The sequence below is a fragment of the Astyanax mexicanus genome, chromosome 2 (assembly GCF_023375975.1).
Source record: "Astyanax mexicanus isolate ESR-SI-001 chromosome 2, AstMex3_surface, whole genome shotgun sequence".
Taxonomy (NCBI): domain Eukaryota; kingdom Metazoa; phylum Chordata; class Actinopteri; order Characiformes; family Acestrorhamphidae; genus Astyanax; species Astyanax mexicanus.
Window position 1 is genome coordinate 9,666,088 of NC_064409.1, and position 27,883 is coordinate 9,693,970.

At 36.8% G+C, this 27,883-nt stretch overlaps 2 protein-coding genes across 4 annotated transcripts; both read right to left on the reverse strand.

The window, feature by feature from the left end:
- Positions 1 to 1,612: 1,612 nt before the first annotated feature.
- On the reverse strand, positions 1,613 to 8,087 carry LOC111192919 (hereditary hemochromatosis protein homolog). The gene is made up of 7 exons (XM_049474232.1): positions 7,915 to 8,087; positions 6,661 to 6,921; positions 6,005 to 6,274; positions 5,600 to 5,869; positions 4,757 to 4,927; positions 2,426 to 2,490; positions 1,613 to 1,633 (listed from the first exon to the last, which is right to left on the reverse strand). Exons 1-7 carry the CDS (start codon positions 7,982 to 7,984, stop codon positions 1,613 to 1,615), a joined length of 1,128 nt encoding a protein of 375 aa, XP_049330189.1. The 5' UTR covers positions 7,985 to 8,087.
- A 343-nt stretch (positions 8,088 to 8,430) lies between these two features.
- cry1a (cryptochrome circadian regulator 1a) lies at positions 8,431 to 27,216 on the reverse strand. Of its 3 annotated transcripts, none has more exons than XM_049473011.1 (14): positions 26,116 to 27,216; positions 18,196 to 18,304; positions 16,912 to 17,054; positions 16,535 to 16,719; positions 14,448 to 14,536; positions 13,377 to 13,517; positions 12,934 to 13,245; positions 11,964 to 12,115; positions 11,186 to 11,388; positions 10,850 to 10,957; positions 10,513 to 10,620; positions 10,162 to 10,239; positions 9,299 to 9,404; positions 8,431 to 9,197 (listed from the first exon to the last, which is right to left on the reverse strand). In XM_049473011.1, exons 1-13 carry the CDS (start codon positions 26,271 to 26,273, stop codon positions 9,304 to 9,306), a joined length of 1,887 nt encoding a protein of 628 aa, XP_049328968.1. In that variant the 5' UTR covers positions 26,274 to 27,216; the 3' UTR covers positions 8,431 to 9,197; positions 9,299 to 9,303.
- Positions 27,217 to 27,883: the final 667 nt, after the last annotated feature.

Genomic DNA, 27,883 nt, shown 5'->3' on the forward strand with positions numbered 1-27,883 from the left:
TCCATGTAATGGGAAGATGTGCTGGAAGAAGGGAAGCAGGGCCGTTTTGCCCTGCAATGCTTATTTGCTGAAACTGTATTTAATATTGTTTACATCAGATCACTGTGATATTCTGACACTATTGTATTACATTGTATTACATTACAATAACTATGTATCATATCATCATTTTTATATTATTAGTCAAAAATTAAAAAGTACAGCATTTAAATTTTACCATTGGTTGTGTTGATTGCATCTCCAATCTTCTTCTCCAGAGTCTTATAATATTCATTCTGACAGAACAAATCTCTGTTATTCCACTCTGCATCAGTGAAGGTCTGATTGATCCAGTCCTCTCTGGAATGATCTCTAAAACTAAAGCTCTTACAGTGAGAGATGATGAGACCATCAAACACTGTCGTTATCTCAAACTCTGGCTCATCCTCAGGTGCTGAACGCAGTGTGTACAAATACTGCAGCGTGTGTTTCTCTACAGAGACTGAAAAAAACAAACAAATCAATGGCTGTGATGGAAATGTCTCTCTACTCCCTCAATAGTGTAGTGCTATATAGGGAGACACTATTTAATTCACTAAGTAGTGGTGAAAACAGGAATGATCTCGGACACTACCACATCATTAACATGCGCCAGCACTGGTTGCATAAACATGTACACACAGCATGAGAGGTTGAGCCGTGTTTTTAACTCCATAAACACACAAGTTCTGAATATAAGTCAGCTCTGACCTGACAAATCTCTATCTGTTACATTTATGCTATTTACAAACATAATTCTGTCATTAATGAATTATATGGAGAAACAGCGTACACCGTTGTTATTGTTGATACGATGAACATCAGCTGTTTGGGTGGTTTTCTCAGTATTTTGGCGGATTTGAAACACATTTTACCCAGTGAATTGAGTTTATCTGATTCCCACTGGAACAATCTGGCAACCCTGGTGGCTCGCTGTCCCCTCTGTTTGTTCAGCTACCTGTTGCTAGGTAATGAGTCTCGCAATGCATTCTGGGAAACATTTTGCTCATTTAGTAAGCAGCAATTTTTACTATAAATCCTGATGCGTTATGATCCCTCTTATGATTTGGACACTCGAAAATGGCCGACGTAGTCAATAGTGCCCTAAATAGTAAATAGGGAGCCATTTCAGTAACAGCATGTGTTATAATCAACATCAAAATAATTCTTTATAAACACCAGTGATAATGTACAGTTTTGATCACATTTAAATATTTAACAGCTCAAATAAATTTAACAACTCAAATAAATACTTTGAATGAACTACTATGTATTTTTGAGCATTTATTTAAGTTGGAAAACCACACCTTAAAAGTTTAGGTTTAACAGACAAACAACTTTAAACCGTGTTAAATAGATCTATTCAAAGTTAATAGGTTATCTTTTAATCAGTAACTGTAAAGGCAGAGTTCACTTACCAGCACTTGTCGTCTCCTCGACAAAGCAGAGCACCCACAGCAGAAAGAATATCATAGTGTAGAACTACATGCAAATCCAGTGAAACAATGTCTTGTGCTGGTAGAATATAACAATATGTTAAAAAACACACACACACAGAAATCTTTGATTATAACGTGAGAATTCACTTACCAGCTCAAGATACGTTTATGCTCATCTGGAAAAACACAACACAATAAAACTCACAAGACTCTGGAGGAAGAATTAACTTGTCTAACTTGTTTAATTTAATTCCGAAAGTAAATAGTTTTGTCATGACACTTTGGCGCTAGGCAAAAATACCTACTATGAACTTAGAAGTAGACAAACCACATTTTAGTCCACAACTGTTCCATGAACTTTATTGTACTGTCTTTTTTTTGTGCTCATGACACATTCTCATTAGCAACTGCTAAAGAAGCATGTTAAAAGAGACTATCAAAATAGTTCACTGGTATATTCTTGTATTTATTTTATTCCATTTATCTGTGCATTGTTTGCTCTTAAATATCTCTGTTAGCGCCCAGTATATTAATATAAGTTTAAATTGCTTATGCTGATTTTTAATCATTTCATTGCCTTTTCTTGGTAGTCTGCTTCAGTCATACTCTCCAGCAAATACTACTCACTCCTTTGACTTGCATTTGATTCAATTTCATTACACTTTATAATACTGTTTCATAGTTAATAGGTAACTAAGCAGGAACTAAGCAGTAACTAATTCACAGTGCTGCATTAACACCTAAATCTCTTCTATTAACTATCAGGGAGTACTGAATAATTACTCAGTAGATACACAGCCACACAAACAACACACCTGTGTTACATATTATGTAAACAGTTGGATCAGGGCCACTTTAACCTGCTGTGTGAACGTAGTCTATGATGAGATCACATTGTCACAAACTCCTCCAGCAGCATCATATTTGTTGTTGTTTGTTATTAGTATAACAATACTCTAGAAACTTACCTGAACACACCTCACCTCCAGACCACTGTGCCCATCAATATAGATATATTCAAGCATCTTATAAACTGTTGGTGGGGGTTAAGATATCAATGAGCATCACAAGAGCCCTGCGCAGGGTGTAAGATAGGGCCCTGAGCGTCTGTGAGTTCAGAGTTTTGCTTTTGTTAGACCTGTCTTTCTGAAATTTGACACTTGACAGTTAAATGGACTCTGGAATTGAAGTTTCAGTTTATTGATTACAAAATGATCATAGGTATACAATGACACAATGAATAAAACATAAAACAAAAAGTAAAAAAACATATAAATATATATGAGTGTATAGAAAACACAGAACACATACATGAAGGTAGTATGACCATTAAAAGGTGTGATGTGCTAAGTATATTAAATGTGCAAAACACTTTTACATATGTTTTTTTTTTCATGAGAATATGTTGGTGCAGTTTATACACCATTAGCTTAAATACAGCTGAAAAAGAAATGACAGTGTAATCTTAAAAATAAATGTACAGATGATTGCATAGATACATACATAAAATAAATACATAAAATACATGTATTTATCATACTCAAATGGTAGAGTGAAAGGTACATATCTTTGGCCAATTATCACACTATTGCCACAAAACCTATTTTACACTGAATCTCCAATAGTTTTAGGCGGAAAGATGATACAAAACAATTGTCACAGTAAAGTAAATGTTTGTTATTTGAAAAACAAGTAATATATGTATAATATGTGTTAAAATATATCATTTGCATTTCCTAAAATGCATTTATTTTAACAGCAGAAAAAACGGGGCTATAGTTAGGCCTATACTACAGAATGTAACCAGCAGAGAGAGGGCGCTGTTTCACTCTGGGCCTGGCAACTTACATAAGGGTCTCATTTAAAAATTCATACCCTTTTTATTCTGTGGTTCTTCAGCAGGGCTGAGTACAGTAATGTTTAAGCAGATCTTTAGTCCACAGAAATGACAAAAAAGGAACTTTATGTTTTGTGGTGCTGAGACTTTTTTATGTTTTAAACTCTTGGAGTTATATAGTTTAGATATAGTTTACATATAGTTTTTTTTACTAACTTATTTTAGGTAAAGTGAACCTAAAAGTGAATTAGCTGCCTTAGTGATTACCTTAATGTTCACATTTTCTTTTTCTGGTACTCTTTAGCACCAACGCTAAAACTACGGTGGCCGAGAAAGCCCAACGCAGTGCAAATTGAAAAGCGCTGCAAAAGCACAAAACACATCCATCAAAATTACAACACAGGCGCAGCAAATAGAAAAACGCGCTGCAAAAAGAAAAACGCGCTGCAAATAGAACCACAACACAACGGAAGTGAGTCACAACACAACGGAATTTTCCCGGGGGACCTTAAAAGATGCTGTACCAGCTAAGCTGCGTCTTCAGTAACGTCTCGGACTTCACTATGTGTACAAAGGACAATAAGTGGCAAACAAGGCGTTTTGTGAAGCAGAACTTTTAATAATATGCACACAACCGTGGTAATCACAGGTAATAAACATAACTTACTTTTCAGAAGCTTGTTTGCCACTTATTGTCCTTTGTATACAGCTGGTACAGCATCTTTTAAGGTCCCCCGGGAAAATTCCGTTGTGTTGTGACTCACTTCCGTTGTGTTGTGGTTCTATTTGCAGCGCGTTTTTCTTTTTGCAGCGCGTTTTTCTATTTGCTGCGCCTGTGTTGTAATTTTGATGGATGTGTTTTGTGTTTTTGCAGCGCTTTTCAATTTACACTGCGCTGGGCTTTCTCGGCCACCGTATAAAACGCTTACAGAGACAAAGAACTTTTGTGTCATGTTCTTTACTTTCACGTTTCAATGCAGGACCATTGTCTTGCTTCCTCTTTTTATTTTATTCTGAAAATTACAGAAAACACATGTATGTGATGCAAAGAGAGCTGAGAAGTGCACCAGTCCCTTCCACAAGACCATACAATTCCACATACAGCCAGTCTTCTCAAGTTCATGATCTGTCTTTGTTTTCACAATATGCAAATAAAGTAAACTGAAAAATGCCTTTTCTGTAAATGGTCATAAGATTTATGTTTTTCTGTATGACTTTTGTAAGGAGACTTGTATGCTACTCAGGATAGTAAGTATAATCAAATTCAACTTCTCTTTCCCACTGTTCGTCACTTTGAGCTAACTGGAGGAAAACCCGCACTGCAACAATGCTGACATGTCTTCTGTTAAAATCTATAAAAGAAAATTATAAATTCAGCAAATTAAACACTCTTTCAGAATGTTTTTTTTAATATGTACTGCATCTCTGATGGGCTAAACAAAATCCACCTTAAAAGTCTTACCTTTTATGAGACATATTGAGTTTGCTGCAACAGCCAGAATGACCATGCATGTCATTCCGACCCCAATACCCAGAATAGTGAAGGCAATCCATACTTTTGAGGGGTCATGCATTCTAGATTCATCAGAGACGAGAGTTTGGTACAGAGGTTTTTTGTTCAATGTCCGGCCATCTAGAAGCAGAAAAGGCTTATGTAAATTCATAATGATCAACAGGTTAATCATAACAGTTAATTACATTTAAGACTAATAACAGTATAATAAGCAGTTTAAGGACTTAATTAGAGCATTCATCACTGAGAGATTACAGAAGTTGGCTCAGGGCTGAAAAGAATATCTTCATCATGAAACACAAACATTTAGTCACTGTGTGTCCCTCTTAGATTAAAACAACATGCAATGTGCATAACTGCATTTTTTTATGATCAGCGCAAAACTCATGTCAACTTATTTGATTTAGCACAGCACTGCACAGGCCAATCACCGGCTGGTTCAGTACGATGCATGATAGTCACTTAATAGGCATTGATTATTGGCTGGAATCTCCATCCAGTAAATACATTCAAACCCAAGCCTTTAATTGCAAGGCAGATTCCTAAGTCTTCACAGTGTTTAACTCAAGTAGGACATTCTACCATTTCAGTCCACAGGACAGGATTTATATAAATGAATAAGTATAGAAATTAAGTATACATTTTTTTTTTTATTTTGGCATGCATGCACAGTGTTTTCCAATGTAGTTATTGCTTTTCAATTTAGCACAAATTCCTTCCAATATAATGGATAGGTTGATTTTTTCTTGCTTTTGTTCTAAGAATGGACATAACAACAATGAAGGTGCTTACCCCATCCTTTAGTAATATGCAGATTATCTGTGTCCACCATACAGTGATAGCGGTCAGTCTCATTGATGCAGATCTTTGTCTCAAGTCTAATCTGAACTGATCCGTCCATATTTGGAACTGGACTGGAGATGTGAACATTTTTATTCAGCACCTTTCCATTCTGAGTCAGTCGAACCCGAACCCCTGATATATAGTTATGAATGACATAACATCTCAGAGATACTGTGTCTCTGTCTTGAGATGATTTGCCAAAGATATAAACTTCAGGAGCTGAAAAAAAAAAACAAAACAAGAGCAACTTTAATTATCAGAAGATTAAGAAAAGATTCCTTTTTAAAATTATACATAAAGTAAAAAATAAAATAGAAAACTAGAAATTCTGTAAAATTCTTATATAAGACTCACGTGGATTTAGTTTCAGATATTCTTCTTTCTTCTTCTTCAGCTTCATCAGAGATGGTTTACACTGATTCAGCTTAAAGTCCTTCAGAGATGGAGTCATGAACTTCATCTGGTTCCAGTCTGATTGTACTGGTGTCGCCAGAGGAGAGTCAGAACTCCACTTCAGAGTTTTTGGATCCAGAGTTAGAAAATCTTCACCATTGACCCCCCAGCTGTCACTCATATAGACAACTGAATCATCTTCAGTACAGCTTCTCTCTCTCTGGATGATTCCTGTAATGATAAAACATTATCTCAAAATGTGCCTGCAATAATGTGATGGGTTAATCTGGCATATGGCAGCCTGGTGGTGAGCGCTTCAAAACAACTTCAATTCTATTATGTTGATTTCCTCCTTTGAACTGCTTGCTTTAGGTTCCTCCACAATTTACTACCAAATATGTGTTAATTTATATTCTGTTTTCCTGCTGTGCAGTAAATGTATTCTGAATTGTAATTGGCACAAAAATGAACAAAAGCTATCATGAAGAACGAAAACAAATTACGCGTTATTCGGTTACAATACGAATATCATGCATTGTTCAAAATTCTATTTTTACTATAACGATTACATCTCATAATATTAATATATTAGGAAAATTACAGCATAGAAATTTTACCTTTGGTTGTGTTGATTACAGTTTCAATTTTTTCCTTGAAGGGTTTATGAGAAAAAAATTCCTCCTGACAAAACAGATCTCTGTTATTCCACTCTGCATTAGTGAAGGCCTGACTGATCCAGTCCTCTGTGGAATGATCTCTGAAACGGGGGCTCTTACAGTGAGAGATGATGAGACCATCAAACACTGTCGTTATCTCAAACTCTAGCTCATCCTCAAGTGCTGAACGCAGTGTGTACAAATACTGCAGACTGTGTTTCTCTACAGAGTCAGGACAAAACAGATCAGTGTTAAAATAAACATCCGAATAATTAATTATGAACACCCATGATAATGAACAGTTGTGATTCATCAAACACACAAAAAATCCTGCTCACATATTCCACAGAAAGCAGTATTATAACTATCTAAATTTTATTTTATTTATTTTAGTTTGTTAAATATTTTTTAAAGATACACAAGCCATTGCTGTGAGAAGCTTACAGTGATGATTATCTTTCATATAGGGGCTTTTCCTAATTAAAAACAGAAATATGTTTATCAGAATGGTATATGAGTTTATAAGATTTATTTTGTAAATAGAGTGTATTGTTGATTTTCACTTCAGGTTGTAATAACTTCACTGTAATAACTATCTAATAAGTCTTAGTTTTTTTGACCCAGACTTGAGTAAAAGTGCTATATCAAAAAAATGACTTGAGTAGAGGCTGAGTGTTTTTTAGGAGAGAGAAACTCATGGAAATATATATATATAAAAAAAACACTCCAGTGGATACAGATACAGCCTTTTAGTACTTTAATACAGTACTGAAGTAGCTCTGCTTTATTACTAAACAGTCAACAGTCAGTGAAATTAATCTGTTTAAAAACAAGTAAACACTACACTGTATATTTAATCCTCTTAGCATTTTAAAGTGTTTAACATACCCAGTTTCTACTCAGGACTTTAACAAATGCTCTCTGATGTATTGTGGTAAAATTTAGAAACAAACTATCCTAGTCACATATTATTATAATGTTCAGTTGAGTGGCATGTATATAGGTTTTAAAGTAATTAATCAGTGGCATTTACACTATTATCAAACTACTAAAAGAAGAAAAATAAACACACTTGATGTACAGATCACAGCCAGTGTGTTTAAATGTGTTTATTATTTAGTAACGTATCAAACAACATGCCAAAAGGTAGATCCATATAAAGTGATCTAACTATTGTTCAATCAGTAACTAAAAACAATTTAAGAATTCACTTACCAGCACCTGTCGTCTGAAGAGCAAAACAGTACACACACAGCAGGATAAATATCATAGTGTGAGAAAACATATAACCTCGTTAGAATTAAGACGTTAAAATACTGTGAAGTGTGAAAAAACAGCCACAGACACTGCCTGCTGACGGACTATCGTGATGTCAAGTTTCCTTTCAAAATGGTTTAGCAGTGTAACCGGTTTGATAACCTTCTCTATTTGCATCTTCTGGAATGACTAGGCTAGGCAAGCTAGTTTCTTTACCCTGAACCAAAAATATTTGTCATTCCATTTAGTTTCTTTACCCTGAACCAAAAAAATTGTCATTCCATGTAGACAACAGGTCAGATCTGTTCTGTAATTTTCAACTTGTTATATTTATAGCAAAAAAAAAAAATAATAATATAATGTAATTTAATTAGAATAATCTAACACACAATGATGTCAGAATCCATTTACAATGTTGAAATTATACTAAGAAACAGCAATTTAATTGCAGTGAAAATACGACAAGAGGCGCTGTATGTTTAAGCTTTATTTATTAAACCAGCACAACATAAGTGGACAAGAAGCACAAAGTGATGAACACTTCAATTTAGCGTACAATGATGACAACTATAAGAGGAGACTGAAGATCTGATAGACGAGACGAGCAGAGAGGAGAAACAACAGAGACAAAAAGGAGTCAAAAATGAGGAGGGAGAGGGAGAGAAAAGAAAGAGTGTGGGAGACAGAAGCAAGCAGACAGAGAGAAGCCTCGCCATGCACTGAATGGGCAGACTACAGATGCTGTTTAATGTTTACATATGCAAAAAAAACAACAGAGTACAGTCGATCCACAATGATTATTTATATCAAAAATATATCAATGGGTCTATGACTACATGAAATAGAGAAAGCACATACAATATCAAATATGTACAATTTGTATGTGAGTAAATCAACAAATTCTTATATACAGAAAGGTTTCTGTCCCAAGAGGAGTCCTAACACTCATTACGCTCTCTGAACACTGACGGAACAGTGCGGCAGGGAACCACGTATTTTCTTTTTCCTCCGGAGCTGGTTAGGATGCTGGCATCAGTTTGGGTGTAGTCCAAGTTATAATATTATACAGTCCAACTGCTTTAAACATGTGTGGATGTGCTTACAGGGAGGATCATGCACTCCTTCTAATACCCACGACCCCTTTAAACAAAAGATAAAACATTGTATATAAATGCGTGTGTGTGTGTGTAACAGGTGAACTACAGTTGCTCCAGGTCAATACGCCCACATCTGAGAACTTCCTCCTATGCAAAACACACACAAAAATAAATGACTTCATTTATAAAATATTAAACAAAGAGTTATTTCATTAGTTCTTTATTAAAAATGAAAATAGTAGTACCTTCTTTAGGTACTGCACTGCCTCTGGACCTTTGAGCCTGTTGTGGGTCCAGACTCTTCACTGTGACGTTTCCCAGAGGTCTGAGTGCTGGAGTGAAGCCCTCGCCCTGCAAATGACAGAAACAGTTGTGTTTTGAATTTAATTATCTTACTAAACCAAGAAAGAAGAAGAATCATGTATGTACCACAAATGTAGTGCTCATTTTTAACCTGCCTGTTTAAATCGCTCATTCAGGGTAATTCTTGTGTAGATCGACCCAATTCTTAAGCCTATTCAGCTTTACTTTTACCTGATGATCAGCTTTACTACCTGATGTACTTTGATGTCTTTACATAAATGTCTTTTATAAATCACTCTAGTGCAGGTTGTGTTGCATCACAATAAGAATATACGTTTTAATTAACATATTATTTTTTTCTGTTTTATACCCATATAACTGACCAAATCTGAGAGAAACCTGTGAGTGAGGTAGCAAGGCATAATGTGTTAAATGTGTTATATTGGCTACATTAGTTGCATTTTATTTTTACTGTATGAATCCTAATCAAATAACACCTGCAACCCTAGACTGAACACAACTTCACTCTTGTAATATCACACCTCTACTTCTGTTAGGGATAAATATACTATTGTTTCCTTAGTATTGTTTACCTTGTCATGGCTACACTATTGTCAATCACCGTTTACTCTCCAACACAGAGCTGATCTGACAGGCACTAAGTTTAAATCTATTCTGAATACACTTTCAGTTTTGGAACGTATGTTTTTCAAATGACAATCAAGGTATACATCTTTAGCATTATAAAATGTAATATATGTAATTCAATGACATACATAGCTTATAGTAAACTGCTGTATACTACCTTGCTGAATCACAGGGCCGGGTACTTGTTGAGTTTCTTGCCTGTAACACACCATCCCGCTGCTGCTGCCTGAAAACCCTGCACACAAACACAATGGTCAGCAACATTTAATGTTTCAGTTTTCTTCCTCAAACTGTTATACTTCTAATTGAGAGGCTTAAAAAAGCTTTACTGTTTTTTCTTATTTATTTTTATTTATTTATTTTTTTTAAGTCAGACAGTTTCTTAACAATACTTCTGCCTCTCTGACCTCCAATAAATGCAATTTTTGCTACGTTTGTTTTGTACTGTAGGGCCATGAAAACTGATTAACTTAGTGATAGTGTTTGGGCTGTGTGTGTGTGTGTGTACCTTGTTGTTGTGTGCTGCTGCTGCTGCTGCTGGGCTGTGTGTCTCCTTGAGGGTACACCATCATCCCACTGTGCCATTCCCCTTGAGGGTTACCAGGCATTTGGAATCCTACAATAAATAAAGATTCTCTTCATTACAGTTTAAACATAACTCATAATTTACATTGTCTCTACATGGCTGGAAGTTTGCTCAGACAAAAGACTGAACAAGGTTGCATCACTTAAAAAAAAAACTATACCAACTATGCATTCCATGCATAACAGCAGTCCATTTATCTTTAAATCAAAGGTCAGTCAACTAGTCTAGTAGACAACAACTCTAGGCAGATAGAAATTACCTGAGGACGCAGAAGCCTCCTGGGTGTTCTCGGCAGCAGGGAGACCCATCATGTTTGAGGAGTTCTCCCCATTTCCATTAGGGTTGGACGGAACCGTAGCCAGAAGTCCTAAGAAAGTTAAGTATCAGTAAAGGTGGAACGTTACCTCCAAAAATATATATATAAAAAAAAATACCACCAAAAGCTATATACACATTATAATACTAGATTTTGATACACTTTTACTTTCATTTTTGTGTCTAAGGGACTTTCTGACCTATGCTATGCAAAAATCTTGACTGATCATATCTTTCATCTGTAGAGTACTTCCAAAACTGGTTTGCTAAAATAACTTACCCAGGCCTCTGTAACAGGACAGCTGCTGGTAGATCTGTTTCATGCGTTCAATGTTGAGGCGGCTGGCCTCTGCGTGATGCACCATAGGCTTGGGGTAGTGCACACCAATTACACACTTGGCGGCTTTTTGCACACTTTCTGGAGCGTTCCAGGGGTCGTAAATGTACTTGGCAGGAAATCCCCTCAGGATAGGTAAGTATCGCCTATAAACAAAAAGATTAATCAGTATTCTGAAGAACAAAAATACCTGGGCTATTGATACTGCAATGTAATGAATGAAAAATGCTCTCAAACGTGTGTTTTTTTCCCAATAAAAAAAATAATAATAATAATGAATATCTTTTTGGACAGATCACAATTATTTTTATCCAAATAATACAAGTAATAATGTTAACTAAGGTGCTTTAGGCCTTCTGATCAAGTTTAAGATGTGGCAGATGAGCATTTCTATTGGAGGTTTGGTTACGGTGGTCATCTGATCCAACAAAGCCAGTAACTGTTGGCCAATTATCATCACATCAAAACTACCCTGAAGCTCTAGTCTAAATCTGGTCTGCCAGGCCTAAACCACAATACACTATAAGGTTTTTATTAATTATTGTTTGAGCAAAGGTATCAAAAAAAACCTTAAGGGACAACTGTGATGTTTTTTTTATTACATTGCCAAAGTATTGGATCTGGAATTAAATGACTCTGAGGCAAAAAAAAAAAAAAAAAAAAAAGTAATCGGGACAATCCCTAGATGTTATGAATGATGGAATGAAACTGTGAAACCCACCGTATGTAGTCACCGTTGGGATCAGTGCGGCGGCCGAAGCCCACTGGGCAGTAGCAGTGAAAGAACTGCTGGAAGAAGGAGCTGCAGGAGAGCCACATCCAGCTGCCTGCATTCACACTCCAGTCTGCATCCAGGAGCAGCTCCTCAAACACCTTGTGGAACAAGATTGCAGGTAATCAGAGCTGTATGATGTATAACTGTAAGGATACCAAGGACTGTGTTGTAGTGACACCTACTGGACAAAGCAAGTAACTACATCTACAAACTGACAGACTAAGAATCCTAAAACATAATAATATTATACTGATATAATACTACAGCGAATCCATGTTCTACATGAACATTAAAGGCTTTATTACTAGTGTATGAAAGTAAAAACAGAGTATAGCTGTATATCTAGATAAATATGACCATCCTTAGTTCATATAGCTCTGGAAAACATTAAAAGATCACTTCAGTTTCTGAATCAGTTTCTCCGATTTTGCTATTTATAGGTATATGTGTGAGTAAAATGAACATTGTTGTTTTATTCTCTAAACTACGGACAACATTCCTTCCAAATTCTAAATAAAAATATTGTTATTTAGAGCATTTATTTGCAGAAAATGAGAAATGGCTGAAATAACAAAAAAGATGCAGAGCTTTCAGACCTCAAATAATGCAAAGAAAATATTTTCATATTTATAATTTTGAGAAATCAATATTTGGTGGAATAACCCTGGTGGTTTTTAATCACAGTTTTCATGCATCTTGGCATGTTCTCCTCCACCAGTCTTACACACTACTTTTGGATATTTTTAAGCACTCCTGGTGCAAATATTCAAGCATTTCAGCTTGGTTTGATGGCTTGGCAGCATCCATCTTGCTCTAAATTATATTCCAGAGGTTTTCAATTTGGTTAAATCAAGGAAAAGCATCATTAAGTGGTCTCTTATTTTTTTCTAGAGCTGTATATCTGTGATCCTGGTACCTTCATGCCCTCCTCCCAGCTGATCCACAGATCTCCCCGGGTGAGGAAGCAGGCCACGGCATGTCGGGCCAGGTGGTGGATCCAGCCTTCCTGCCTCAGCTGGGTCATGATGGCATCAATCCAGGGGAAGCCTGTCCTGCCCTCAGCCCATTTGGCCAGCGCCTCAGGGTTGCGATCCCAGGGCATCTGCACGCAGATGGGATTGCCCTCCATCTTGTCAAAGCGAGGATTGTTGGTGGCAGCTGTGTAGAAGAACTCTCTCCACAGCAGCTGCCCGTAGAGGGAGAGAGGAGGGGAGCTGTTCTTCTTCACCTGGAGGAAAGGAGCAGATGAGGACAGCTTAGATTAGTGTGACTCATATTCAGATTTTACTCAGTATCATGTTGGGTCTCATTCCCTTTGCATTTAAATGAATGACGTGTATAATATGCTAAAATCCATACCTTTCTGTACAGGTCAGTGAGCTTGAAGTAAAAGAGTCGACACGAGAGGCAGCCGAACCTCAGGTAGGGGCTGAGGCCAGTGGGACTGGCCAACAGGGAGTTTGCATTCATTCTGGGACGTTCAAAGTTGGCCACCCATGCCTGTGAAGTGACAGATTTGCATAAGTGACACTATGAACTCTTACATGTCTGATAAAATGGTGAATTGTGGTAAAACCTTTGAACACATCTTTTTATTTAATGGGTTTTCTTTATTTTTATGACTTTTTACATTGTAGATTCTCACTAAAGGCATCAAAACTATGAATGAACACATGTGGAGTTACTGTATGTGCTTAACAAAAATGACCTGGCCTCCATAGTCACCGGCCCTGAACCCAATCCAGATGGTTTGGGGTGAGCTGGAACACAGAGTGAAGAAGGAAAAGGGGCAACAAGTGCTAATAAACACCTCAGGGAACTCCTTCCTTTCTTCAAGACTGTTGGAAAACCATTTCAGGTGGCCACCTCTTAAAGCTCATTGGGAGAATGATGCCAAGAGTGTGCAAAGCAGTAATCAGAGCAAATGGTGGCTATTTTGAAGAAACTAGAATATCAATTTATTTTTTTAGTTATTTCACCTTTTTTGTGAAGTACATAAAACTCCACATGTGTTCATTCATAGTTTTGATGCCTTCAGTGAGAATCTACAATGAAAATAGTCATGAAAATAAAGAAAACGCATAGAAAAAGAGAAGGTGTCCAAACCTTTGGCCTGTACTGTATGTAGTACTTAAAAATAACTCAATCATTCTTTAGGTACTTCTATTATCTAAGCCCTTAGTGACTGAAAAAGTTCAGGTAGCATCATCTGAAAATTCAGTATTCAAGCAGCACTGCTGATATTTCTTTTTAACACTTTGTGGGGGGAGGGCAGTTTCCCAAACAGAGATTAAGCATGTTGAGCTGGGAAACTGGCCTGTTTCGTGTTATATTAAGCTGAAGATGGCGTAAATTTTCCATGAATGGGTAACCGGCTTAGCTGTGGGTCAATTCAGGTTAAAGAGGTTAATGAATGAAGTTTTTTTTAACCTTTCTCTCCAGATGCCTCTCGAGGCGTGTGAGGGCTTCAGTCTCTCCTCCAGGCCACACAGCTGAAGACAACCCCTCTGTGTCAAAACCTGTAAAACACACAAACATCACAAAATCAAAGGGTTTTTTTAACAGAGTAAATACTCTAAATCAACAACAGAAGGGATGCACAGAATATTTGGCAACCAAAAATATTTTTATAATTGTACTTTGGGCTAATTAGGTAAATTTTAGGCTATAGAATGCATTGGTAATGCTTTACAATAAGGCTTGGAAATATAATTACTTATGACACTAATAAACATTTTTAAATAGTTTAATAATTTCTTAAATTACATTATTAAACATGATGAGGGTTGTAAATAATAATGAAGACATTTTTTTTATTGTTATGATTAATAATGTCTTCAATAGTATCAATAATTAATTAGTTGAGACATTCTATTGTAAATTATGTTAATTAAATTTTCCTTATTGCAACATCTTACCAATGTATTTAAAATGGCTAATTTAATGAAAACCTGTGGAAAAAAAACATTTTCGGTATTGGTACTCTGCATTTGGCCCAAATAATAATAACGTTTGGTGCATTCCTACTAAGCAGCACCACTGGAAACTACACAAACAACACATTCTCCCCCTAAAAAGTGTTCAATAACTACATGAACTACTAACACATGCCTCCTTGATGAGGGGAAAGAGCACCATCTACCCAACCAGAGAGAGCAAGGCCAATTAATTGTGCTCTCTCAGGGCTCTGGCAGCTGATGGCAAGCTGCATGACTGGGATTTGAACCAGCAATCTTCTGATCATAGTGGCAGCGTTTTTAGACTGCTGGACCACTCGGTCTCCTCTCTAAAATTCTACCAATTAGAATATCAAATCAAGACATTCACATATACTGTAGATTCATGTTCTTGTTCACTTGTGTGAAACACCTCTTTTACTCTTGTTCAATTTCTCTTCACACAATTACTTGGTTATCCCACACTAAACATCACTTGCAAGATGATGAGCACATCTGTACTTATGGGGTTTGGCTTTTAGGTAACTGCTGGAACTTGTAGTGGTGCGGAAACTGTGATCAGTCATCTTTATAATCATCATTTCCATGACCTCAGAGAGGAGAAGATCTGACCTAGTTCCCTACAGAAGACAGCACTATATATTTTTGCAATGCTTTCTTCAGATGAATGAGAAATGCATGTGTTTCTCTGCATCACTGCCCCAGGGACATATAGTAAGATGTTACATGCTCGACATGCTCGACAGGAAGCTGAGACTTTTTATGAATCAGTACACATTTGCTTAATAGCTTGTTTTAATCTTGGTGAAAAAAACTGTTCACACACTGCCACCCAAAAACCCAAATTTAGAGCGTATAATTCCTTGCAAATTGGCGCATTGGCTAATGTTAAGCCACAACAGAGCAAATCAATGGCTGGACCTCCTCACCTACACCTCTACAAACCTACAGGAATTAGTGCCCTCCAGTGTATTTTTATAATTGCAGACATCCCAAGTTGCAAAAGTTGATTTCAGGGAGGTTAATCCCCCCACCCCACCCACCTTTATTTGACAAAAATTGACATTTACAATATCTCAAAAAAATTGCACAACATCAAAAACATTTCATATCATATTACAATAATTATTAATATTGCCTCCGCCATGATCTGCTTTCTCTCACTCACTGAACAAATCCCGTCCGGGAGGGGGGAAAAACACTGCCCGCCCACACTAAAAACTGATTGGCTGTCTCACAGACTCTTTGCAGAGAATAGGCCAATCAGAACCCTCTCTGTTTTCTCTCTCTCCTTCCCACACGCGATTAGAGAAAAACAGTCTGTGGCCTGTGTGCGCGTTTGGGGTGCTCGTTCTGAATTCTGGGAGATTATATGTGACTCGCAGGCATCAGGGAGCCACTGCCGAAATGCGGGAGACTCCCGCAGCTTCAGGGAGACTTGGTTTGTCTGTAATTGGTACTTGTGTATAATAATTTAAAGGTTATCCAATCGAGCAATCATTTCTAAAGAAGATTTCAGAGCCTTTATGTCAATTCAACCAAAGAGTGTAAGAGACCCACCAAGCTCCTCCAGGGAGGGCACCCCAAACTTCTCATCATGGTCATCAGACAGAGGTGTAGTGCAGGAGCCCATGACATCCGCTGTGATGGCCTCGGTCGGAGTTTCCACCGCCTCCATCTTACTGATGAGAGTCTGGAAGCGCTTGTAGGTGAGCGGAGACTGACCTCCATTGAGCTCTATGATCCTGAGAGAGTGAGAATCGAAGACAAAAATAAGAGAGGAGAGGAAAGACGAGAGTAGGAGTACATCAGTCATACAAACGTATTACTCATACAAACATCTACCAGTAGCTTAATTGTGTCAATTATGGCAGGGCAACCTCTCTTATCTAAGAGAAGAGAGTTAATAAGTGATGGTGTGAGGATGGTTTACATACTTGTCCAGATCGTAGAGCGTGTGGGAGATGCGCACCGTCACCTCCACGCCTGCCTCACTGGCCAGCTTCTTAATGGCTGCATCTCGCTCCTTCCCGAATGGCTCGGAGTCGTACTCATAAGACAGCCGAGTGATGTTCCACTCCTGAGTGCGGTTCAGAAGAATATATTTTTTATTTATATTTTTTAATAAGACAAAACTGACTGCAGGAGTCCTATTAATAATTTCCTAAAACAGCTGAGCTACCAGAATATAGTGCTAAAAACTATGTAGAATGCTGTTTAATTGTTTACCGTCATGAATGCAGAACACCACTTTTACTAGGTAATCTGCAAATGCACCATTTGACAAAACTAAAAAAATCTGACAGACTAAAAAAAATGTATTTAAAAGGGGGCTAAACTTTAAAAAAAAAAAAAAAAAGAAAAGTTTCCCATTTTAACAGACTTTTATTAAACCTGGCAATTAATAGCCAGGTTGAATCATATGTATTTTAGCAGAAAATCAACAAAACTGTGCAAAACTCCAGCACTCTATTATCATAAATGCCAATTTCCACCACAGAAGAACGACTTTTGGCTCTTCAAAAAAGCTATATGAGGGTAAATAAATTATTTTAAATTGTTAACAAGCTTTCCATTAACAGAAGGTTCTTTAGACCTTTAAAAATTTCTCCACATTTACACATCTCTACAACAAACACAGTTATTTACAGAACCAAAAGGGTCACTGATGATTGATGATGACTGACGATGACTGATTATTATTCCCTCCCCTTTTTTCTTCTTCTACTTCTTAATTTCCTTTACTTCTCTACTTTATTTACTTCATATTTTGTGTATTAACTTACAATGTAATTAATTTAACTTAAAATGTAATTAATTTCAATACAATGGGAAAGTGCCTAGTACAAGCCCTGCTGGCTGTTTTGTACTTTTCCTGCATTGTTGGTATGCTTTTTTTCTTTATTATGTTTTAATGTAATGTGCATAAAAAAACAGGGGGTTTTCAATAACATCATTCATGGAACCATTTAATGCATCTCTATCTAAAGTGTAGATTAAATCATTCTTTCTGTTCAGTTAAACAGTTTAAGCAGACCTATGGGCTATTGTGCACAAAAAAACAATTGTTTACCACTATGAGCTAATACAGTAGTTTGTCTAGATTAAGTTTTAATGCTATTAATAGCAACCTAAAAGAGGTAATCAGGATCTAAAAATTAAGTCTAATCTAAAAATGCTTTTAGGTTTTAATAATCTTAAGTGCTAAATTTCGGAAGTACCTTGAAGAGCCTGGGGAAGACATCAGTGGGCTGGCCCCGAATAACAAACAAACGAGAGTTGAGTTTGCGGAGGCTGGCGTCCAAATCCTCCAGACACTGCAGTAAAAACCTGTGGAACACGCAAAAAAAATGGTCTGTAAGAAATATGAACAGATCTGAAACTTTTAAAATGACCTGGTTACAACACATAAAAAACAGGGTTAGTGCACGCAGGGAAGTGTAAATTTAGCAGCATCCAATAACTCTTAAGTAACCAGTACTGAATGTACTCTGGTTTACTGGACTTTAAGGCCATGACTAAGGACATCACTGTGGTGAACAAAACATCAGAGGCAGCTTGGTGTCATTAGTGTAATAGCTCATAATTGCATGATGATCGTACACTGCACACAGCAGTGTTTAAACTGAAGGCGGGCAGCGCTAATAGAACATCCTGCTGTTTTTATTGCGTGCAGGAGTGCCATTAGCAGAAAATACAGCCCCTTATGTAAAATGTGATCTAATATCAAGGTTTGTGGAGCTCTCTGCCAGGAAGGAAGCTCTTGAGAACACAGCACAGGAGAAAAGCAGTTCAGATAGGATCAGTGCCTCAAATCTGAACTTGGGCCAGTTATGACATTTCCCTCTAAGAAGCTCATTTATTATGAATAAGAAAGTGAAACAAGAGGTAATTGAGTACATAGACACAGATCCAATTTCATCCACCAGAGGGCAGGGTGGAGGGACAGATGCTTCATGACTTATGGATGGAGACAAAATGAAACAATCCAGTAAATCAGTAACAATGTAGCCCATTCTCCCCAACTACTACTAAAACACCACAATACATAACTTCCACATTAATAAAATATATGACAATATAAAATAATTTATATATTATAACATAGGACCAAATACAATTAAATACTGTGCCTTTTACATGCTACAGATTTAAGATTGAAAATTGTTGTAAAACACGGTTTTGTATCTAGTGCATAAGAAACCACTGTATTTTTCGAAGTATAAGGCACACTAGATTGTAAGGCACACTCATTTGGTGTAGAGATGGCAGAATAGAACAAAATATTAATATATCTTAGCAAAGCTAATTAAACATTTCATTTAGAAACAGACTGTTTATTTTACATTTTTGTATACAGTATTTCTATACTGCAGAATAACATTTCTGTGTAGTACAATAAAATATTACCTGGGGGTTCTATTATCCCAGCTGCTATTGTAATCACTAGGGGTGTCACAATTTCAATATTTTATTGAAATCGATCAAAATTATGTCATGGTCTTGAGCATCGAAGTCAAAAAGATGATCGATGATCCCTCCCTCTAAGCTACGCAATCGAGCGAGCTACGCAAATGGCGCAGCACACGCCGCGGACATTGTGACTGCTCAAAGAGCAGCGCTTTCTCCAGAGAATGTGGACATTCTCACCTTCTTAAAGATAAACTTGAAAATATAAAAATAAAAATTGTTTTGTTTAGCCTCAAATATGTTAATAGATTTGGTACCTTAAGGAGCATCTTCCATCTCAGATCAAGTTCATAATATATCTTTATTAAAGAAAAAAACTTCTCATTCTCAGGGACTGAAAAAGTCTTAAAGTCTTATTTTTCATGTTTAACTGTTATAGTAGGATAGAGTTCAGGTTGTTAAGGCTCTAATTGTTCTATTATTTTGTACATGACTGTTCCTGTATTTTTTATTATTTATTTTATGTTGCAATAGCTGTGTAATAGTGCACACTGCTGCTACCATAAAAAGCCACTAGATGGCATTACATATATATCTTAAGAACTGGCATAGGCCTCTCTGATGTAAAAAAAAAAAGAAAAAAGAAAAAAGAAAATCGAGAATCGAATTGAATCATGGCCCTAAAATAAAATGGCCCGGAAATAAAAATGGCCCGGAAATAAAATCGAATCGAGGATTTAGAGAATCGTGACACCCCTAGTAATCACTTTAAGTCAACTTGTGTCCTTAGGTTAATTAGTGTTATCTTGTGATAATTAAAAGCAGCAGGATAGAACGTGCGAGTGTGCAGGGTTGGTCCTGACTGATACAAAAGTGAGAAAGTGATGCACTCTTCTATAGATGCCTGGCCTGTAGCTTATGTTTACTCATTAGTGACGCACATCACACCTGCTTGGGCTCATGCACACAACAACCTTTGGCTGACCTCTCTGGTGCCACTAATAAACCTCCAGAAAACCTCTGGCCAACCTCACTGTTGACCTACAGACTACAGGATTAAATAATAGGGTAAATGTGTGGTGAATAATATTAGTTGTCAATTTCTGTGAAACTGATACCAATCAATACAATTCCTGGAATTTTATCATCTTCAGAAACACAGATGTTGTAAAATATCATAGAGAATTGTCTCAGTATCATGATATCATTATTATCGTGGGCAACATATCATGATAATATAGTATCGTAAGATGCTCTGTCATTCCCACTCTTACTGGATAATAATACACATCATTTTGTTGTCTAACATATTACAACTTTAAAAGTTGCTGTTATATAAAAGGCCTCAAATTATTGTTTTCTTTTTTTCTTTCTGAGAAAAAATTATCACAACGACCCCACAAAGCCATTACAAAACTGTTGCTGATGAGAAAAGATGAATGGAATAAAGTCTCATGCACTATACAATAAACATATGTACATACTAGATTCTGCAACAAAAAAAACACAAACACATTGAAGTAAAGATAGGTAGCAATATTACTTCACTGAAATAAGGAAAATATGAGCTCAGAAACTAATTCTGTGGAAAAGGTGCATAATGGAAATCTTCTCAAGTACAGAGGCACTTAAGTCTTTTATAATGATAGATTTTAAAAGGGCTGAGCTCACAAGGCACAGGAGCACTACAGTGGTATATTATTATCTGAAAGGAAAATCGATGTAAGAATAAAGAGTATCATTTTTATGCCTTTATTTCCTTAAAGGTACTAAAAAAAGGCGGCAAGAATAAGTACAGGTCAGCCTGGGCCGCCCACTTAATTACACAATCAGGAACTACTTTTACTCTTATTTTTCGTAAAATACTAGTTTTATCAGAGTTCTCAGAATAGTAACACATGGGAAAGATTGAAAATGGTCCCAGAATTGATTTTGTTTTGTGGCTAGTTTGGTAGAAACTTTTTTAGTATTGATATGGCAGAATAAAATTCTCTTAAAATAGAAGAAAATAAACCAGACAGCAAAAAATATTCATTTTTTTCTTAGCAGAGCTTTGTGCAAAACATGTCAATTTGAAGACACACTGTTTATTTTACACATCTTGCATAAAACACAACAGCTATTAAATCTGCCTGTTCTACTTTTCCAGTGTTCTGTGTATGAATTTCTATCCTGTGACCACCTAACTCTTATATAACTCCGAAACATATATACATAAACACATACATATATATATGAAGAGAAGAGAACATCATCACGTCTGATGCTCAATATAGCAACAGTTAGGATGTTTTCTAAAACAGTGCTGCACACAGAGCTCACATACAGTTCTCTTGGCTCTACTGTAGTAGTTAGTGCCCTTTAACTGTTGCCAGGTAACAGGCACAGAAGCAAAGTGCAATATTCTGCTAATAATAAGTGGGCACACTGCCCTAGTCTCAAAATAAAGGATAAAGTGAGTCGAAGATAGAGAATAATACTGCCAGTAATCACTGCCAAGCTCAATCTGCTCGGATACAGAAATGAACAAGAAAAAAAAAAATATTTCACAACCAGTAATTTCAGCAGGATGATTACCAGATCAATAATCAAGCTTTTAATTTTTTAAAACACTATGTGAAAAAATATATTGAACATTGAACTTATTAAATCTAAAGCTTTAAAGTATGCATTTCTTAGACTTTCTATAAAACTTTTAGAGCAGGACAAATTCACCTTCTAGAACCAGTCGCATTCTACAATTCTAGAACTAGTCAACGTCTTGTTTTCAAAAACCGATCAACGTCTAGCCTTCTAGAACTGGTTAAATTCATGGTTGCTAAAACTGGTCAACATCTAGCATTCTAGAACTGGTCAAAGTCTAGTTTCTGAATTCAAGCAGCAGTCATAAACTAATCAAACTCACTATAACTTTAACCAGGTTATCTGTTTCTGAATGTATAATTTAATGATACTGATATCTGCCTGTGTACACTTCTTTACAGAGTTAAATATGGTTTGACAAAGCAAGGCAGACAAAAATAAACAGCAGTGATCTTTACTGAAGATATAGTAGAAGCTCAGAGAATTTTTGCCTGTGCTCTTCAAGGTCTGACCAGTTATCACTCCAGTTGGGATCTATAAGCAGGTAAATAGGTCAGTAGGGAAACCAGTCACTAATCATACAGTAGTCATTACGACTGCCCTTTCTTACATGCTGACCCACATCTGTGCCACGGACAATAGAGACACAGAGCAGCAGGTAGTGACAGTGTACTTTATTACATCATGGGATTGTGTGGGTGACTAGATATTCAGTCTGACTCATCCATATCCACTGCTTGTAAAATAAATAATTAAAAAAAAAAGTACATTGATGTAAAAATGTTTTATTTATGTATTTTTAAGCATTTTGATTGGTCCATGTTTCATGTCAGTGTACATAGGGTAGTATTGAGCGTATATGTGTGGAATTACAGTGTATCTTACAGTGCACTGTAAGCAAAGACTAAGCCCAAAGACTGAGCCCTCGCATTCACAAACACACCTGGCCAGTACAGCCTGATTCTGATTCCAAGAAGCATTTTAAAAAGCTGTCAAACCTTTTACTCTTAAACACTACACCAGGCAAAGAATTCAGAATAGCGATTCCATCTGATATTCTAGGAAGGAAGTCCAGCTGACCAAGGCTGTTTCTAGCTTTTACACTGTCTCTGTGGCTTTAAAAGCAGAGGGAAAACGTCACTGTGGTGATGGTAAACACACAATACGGCATGTAGGAGCATGAGCACTTGTATAATGGGTGTGGAAAAAGGGAGTGAAACAGCAAAGTGAAAGAGACCGGCAGCTGTGTGCTTTATGTAATTACACATGGTGGATCACCCAAAGGGGACAGGCCAAAAATACTGTATATAATGCAACTGAAGGGCAAAAGGCAAGTTTATCCACAAAACAAGTCAAACTTATTCAAATGTAAACTTTTAAAAAGTATGTTTTTCTTACATTTACTATTAATTTTTTTTAGAACACGACAAATTCCCCTTCTAGAACCGGATGCATTTTAACATTTTAAAACTGGTCAAACTGTAGCTTCATAGAACCTGTCAAAATCAAGTACTCTAGAAATGATCAAGATCTAGTGTTCAAGAACTGGTAAACTGTGGCATTCTAGAACTGGTCAAAATCTAGCATTCTAGAACCGGTCAAAATCGAGCACTGTAGAAATGATCAAATTCTACTGTTCCAGAACTGGTCAAACTGTAGCACTCTAGAACTGGTCAAAACCTAGGATTCCAGAATCAGTCAAAATCGAGCACTCTAGAAATAATCAAAATCTAGCGTTCAAGAACTAATGAAACTGTAGCATTCTAGAACCAGTCAAAATCGAGCACTCTAGAAACAATCAAAATCTAGCGTTCCAGAACTGGTCAAAATCTAGCATTATAGAAACGGTCAACGTCTAGCATTCTAGAACTAGGCAAATGTTAACATTCAGAATTGGTAATATTCTAACATTATAACATCCCATTCTGAGATTCTGATGCTAGTCAAATTCTAACGTTCTAAAATTGGTATAATTTTATCATTTTAATACTGATCATATTCTAACACTGTAGAACTTCTACCATTGCAAAAATTGTACCATTGGAATACTGGGCAAATTCTTAAAAAATGCTGATATGCTAACACCCTAGAACTTGTCAGATTCTAACAATACAGATTCTAATGGTAAAAACCTAACATACTGGTCAACGTCTAGCATTCTACAACTGGTCAATATCTCATTCTAGAATTGGTCAAAGTATTGCATTCTACAATTGGTGAAAGTTCAACATTTTAATACCAGTCATATTCTAACATTCTAATAGTACCGTATGCAAAAAAGCACAGCATGTTTTTTTTTTGTTGCAAAACAAAACTGTGCGCACAAAAATATCATCAGACTTACAATCATAAAAAAACCAACTGATGTGCCAACTGATTCACACTATGACAGTATTTATATGCTTGTTTCAGTGAACTATGAGTGACAATTGATCAATTTTACAGAAAAAAATAAAATCCTGAAATGCTTTCAATTAATAACAAATAAGCAAAAGCTACCTTCACAATTTCATGTGCAACCTTGTCATAACTAGAGTAAAGGTCCTCAACAGCATGCGCTTTTTTCGTTCTTGTAGTTATTCACAGATAATAGGCTGTGAGCTCAGTGTCAGCAAGGATATCTTACTTTTTGATAAAAACGTTGCAGAACTCTTTTTAATAATGTATAGTTACATTAAAGAACTGTGATCCCCTGGTCAAAATAGTTGCTACAGTGAACAGCAAAGCGGGCATCTTAAAGTTCTGAGAGATATTTGAGCTGTCTTGCATACCCTGCTCTATTGACATGTCTATCCACAGATTTTCAGTGATGTTTAGGTCTGGGGACTGTAGGGACAATGGCAAAACCTTCCGCTCATAACTTTTAAGGTAGGCCATTGTGGCATTGAGCTGTGTTTAGAATCAATGTACTTTGTTTGCCTTCAAAACACATTAAAACAAGATCAATCCACTGCATAGTGCATTTAGGCTGTAGAGGTGTTCTTTTAAAAAAATCTTATAACAATTTTAAATATATCAGTCAAAATGCATCAGATGCATCATTCGTTTTCTACGTGTTTTCTTTATTTTTATAGTGAGAATGAATTAAATGTTTTCTTCCTGAAGGTTTACTCTTAAACAGGGGGTTTTGATTAGATTTTTTAAGCTATCCTATGAACTGGATCAGTTCTCTCTAAAACTCTTTGTGGAATTCCAGACCTACACTTGACCTGCAGTATTCCTATTCCTGTTTCTCAACGACAATATGAACTGAAGAAAACAGCTACCTGAACACTTATCTCTCAAAGGGGTCTAGTCTTCCTCTGTAGAGTAAGAATCAAGTATATTAACTCTCTAATTAGGGTATGTAGGGTAGGGTAGCTAAGCTTTTTTAGACTTTTTTCCTTAAATTGTATTTAAATTGTAGTTATTGTGTCTAACATGTTATTAGGAATGTTTTATCTTTTACTTTATTCACTAAGGACATCAGTTAATCTACAAAATCACTTAACTAGCCATACATTTAAACCAAAGATGCTTAAACTTTTGCATGCCACTGTACATTTTTTATTAAATAATAACGTACAAAAATTATTTTTTAAAATGAAGCAAAGACAGTTTAACAAGCAAATCTGGACATGCAAAAAAATTTTAACGTGTTCTTGTCTGTTTTAGACCATTTCTTTCACTTGGATGGAGATATATAAAAAACATTATAACAAAAGCCAATTTGTAACAGTATAAAATTATTAAATTAAGAACAGTACTAAGCTAAAATTGAATAACCACTACATAAAATTATTTCATTATCACAGTCCAGCAAAGACCATAAAATTAATGTAATACAGCACACATAAAATAATATACATCAGATTTTAAAATTTGGGAAAGCTTATTGAACTTAACTGTGTGTCAAAACATCACAAAACATATAGCTAACTTTAAATTAAAACTTTTTTTTTAACAATTTTTTCCATCAAATGGTGTGTGGGGAAACTGTTGTGCTTCTCAAAAGCTTAGAATTCTTTTTAGCATGTATTTAAAATACAAGTGTCTATGGATACTAGCCAGTTAGCAAGTTAGCAACATTTCTGAGGTAAACTTTCAGGTGCACTTTGCTTAATTGGCAATAATAAGCCAGAGGTCAGGGTCACGTGCTGCTCGCTCACCTCCACCTGTTGATTCCAACGTTGGACGATCCCGCAAACCAGGGGTCGAGGATGTAGACGCAGCGCACAGTGTCCGCTCCCTGGATCGACTCTCTGAGGGAAGGATTGTCGTGGAGCCTCAAGCCCTTCCTGAACCAGTGGATCGTATGTACGACCATTACTTCACTGGACAAGTCCCTTAAGGATGTGTAGCTTTAATGCTTTGAGGGATCTCGTTCAAAAACACAGACCAAACCAAAAAACACAAAAAAGATGCTGCAGCAGAGGCAGAAGAGTCTTTGTAATCAGAGAGAGGTTTAATAGAGAGGGAAAAAATCCCTAGAAATCCCTTAAAAAGGGAATTATTATTATTGTGATTACTATTCTTATTTTTTCTCAGTCTTTTAATCTACAGTAATAGAAGAGTAGCTTAATATGTAGCTGTAGACGTTAAAACCTCCCCTTTTCTCACTTTTTCTGGTGAGAAAAATTATCCTTGCTCTAACAAAACGCTTTCCATCATGTCAAATGATTTGAACAGCGGCCACAGATGAACCATTTGGCCACGGGTATAGAGGCTCGCCTCGCCCGCCTGAAGCCGAGTACAGGACGGGCTTTAGGACCGGGATTCTTCTCACCGCGCTTCCCTGTTGTATAACTTGTTTTTTTCACAACGGAAAAGAAATGGAGAAAATTATGCGAATAAAAATGAGAATATACGTTTAATATATCTCGCCGATGATTAATCCACGAGTTAGGTTTATAATTTGTTAGTTAGTTAACTAGCAACCAGCAACGTGTTCTCGGGCCAGGCTAAAAAGCTGAAGCGCGTGTGCGTGCGTGCGTGCTTTGAGAGCGAGCGCGCGCGCAGACCATCCAGAACGGTCCCGATTATGTAAATATTAACAGTCGCGAAAAGCGCCTTTTACACGCTTTTAAATACCAAAGCAGGCACCGCGTGCGTCCACCGAAGAGCACAGACTCATCCCCAACCACGCCGCGCCGTCACTTGTCGTCCTAGACCCTCGTTTAGTCCAATTGTGTGCGTTTTCTCCCACCGAGACTTTCCCGTGCACTTTCGGCCATATAACTCACTCTCTCCCCGAGACGCTCAGGCCCCGCCCACAGCCCTACGCGCATGGGAGTGAGCGCTCCTGATTGGCTCCCCTCGAGTTTGACGCAACCGAGCCCGTGTCACGTTCATGTAGTGTGATTAAATGCGCTGCTGTGGGTTAAAACTAAAAGTGAGTTAAAATAATCGAATAAACCCCGCAAACACATCAAAACTTAGATAAAAAATAACGTACAGTGCGGTAAACGCCATAAACGACAGAAACACGGCACTCCTCAGGACATTTCCACGAATTAACAGCGTTTACAGTGACGCTCCTCCCAAGTCGACGCTGATTGGCTGAAGCTGAAGTACCCGGATCGGCACATGATATCAGGCATGAGCCCAGAGTGAATGACATGCTGTGGATTTCTGTGTGAGGAGAAGGGGGCGCTGTTTAAAAGCTGGCAAACTGTGAACTCCTGTGCTTGGGAACGGGAATTGTGGTTAAAAGGTTGATTTGAGTTACAAGAACTGAAATATAGGGTGTTATAGGCTGTGAGACGTTTTTATGTTTCTGAGTGAAGCATTTTTATGCGGTTGAATCAAAGTTAGCTGGCTTTATTTCACTTTGCACCTTCTGATGCATAGCAGCTTTTGTAGGTTTAGGAGATAAAACAACTGTACCTTTAAACCTGTATTTTATGTTTCTACAGCTCTGTTTCAACAATTTAACCA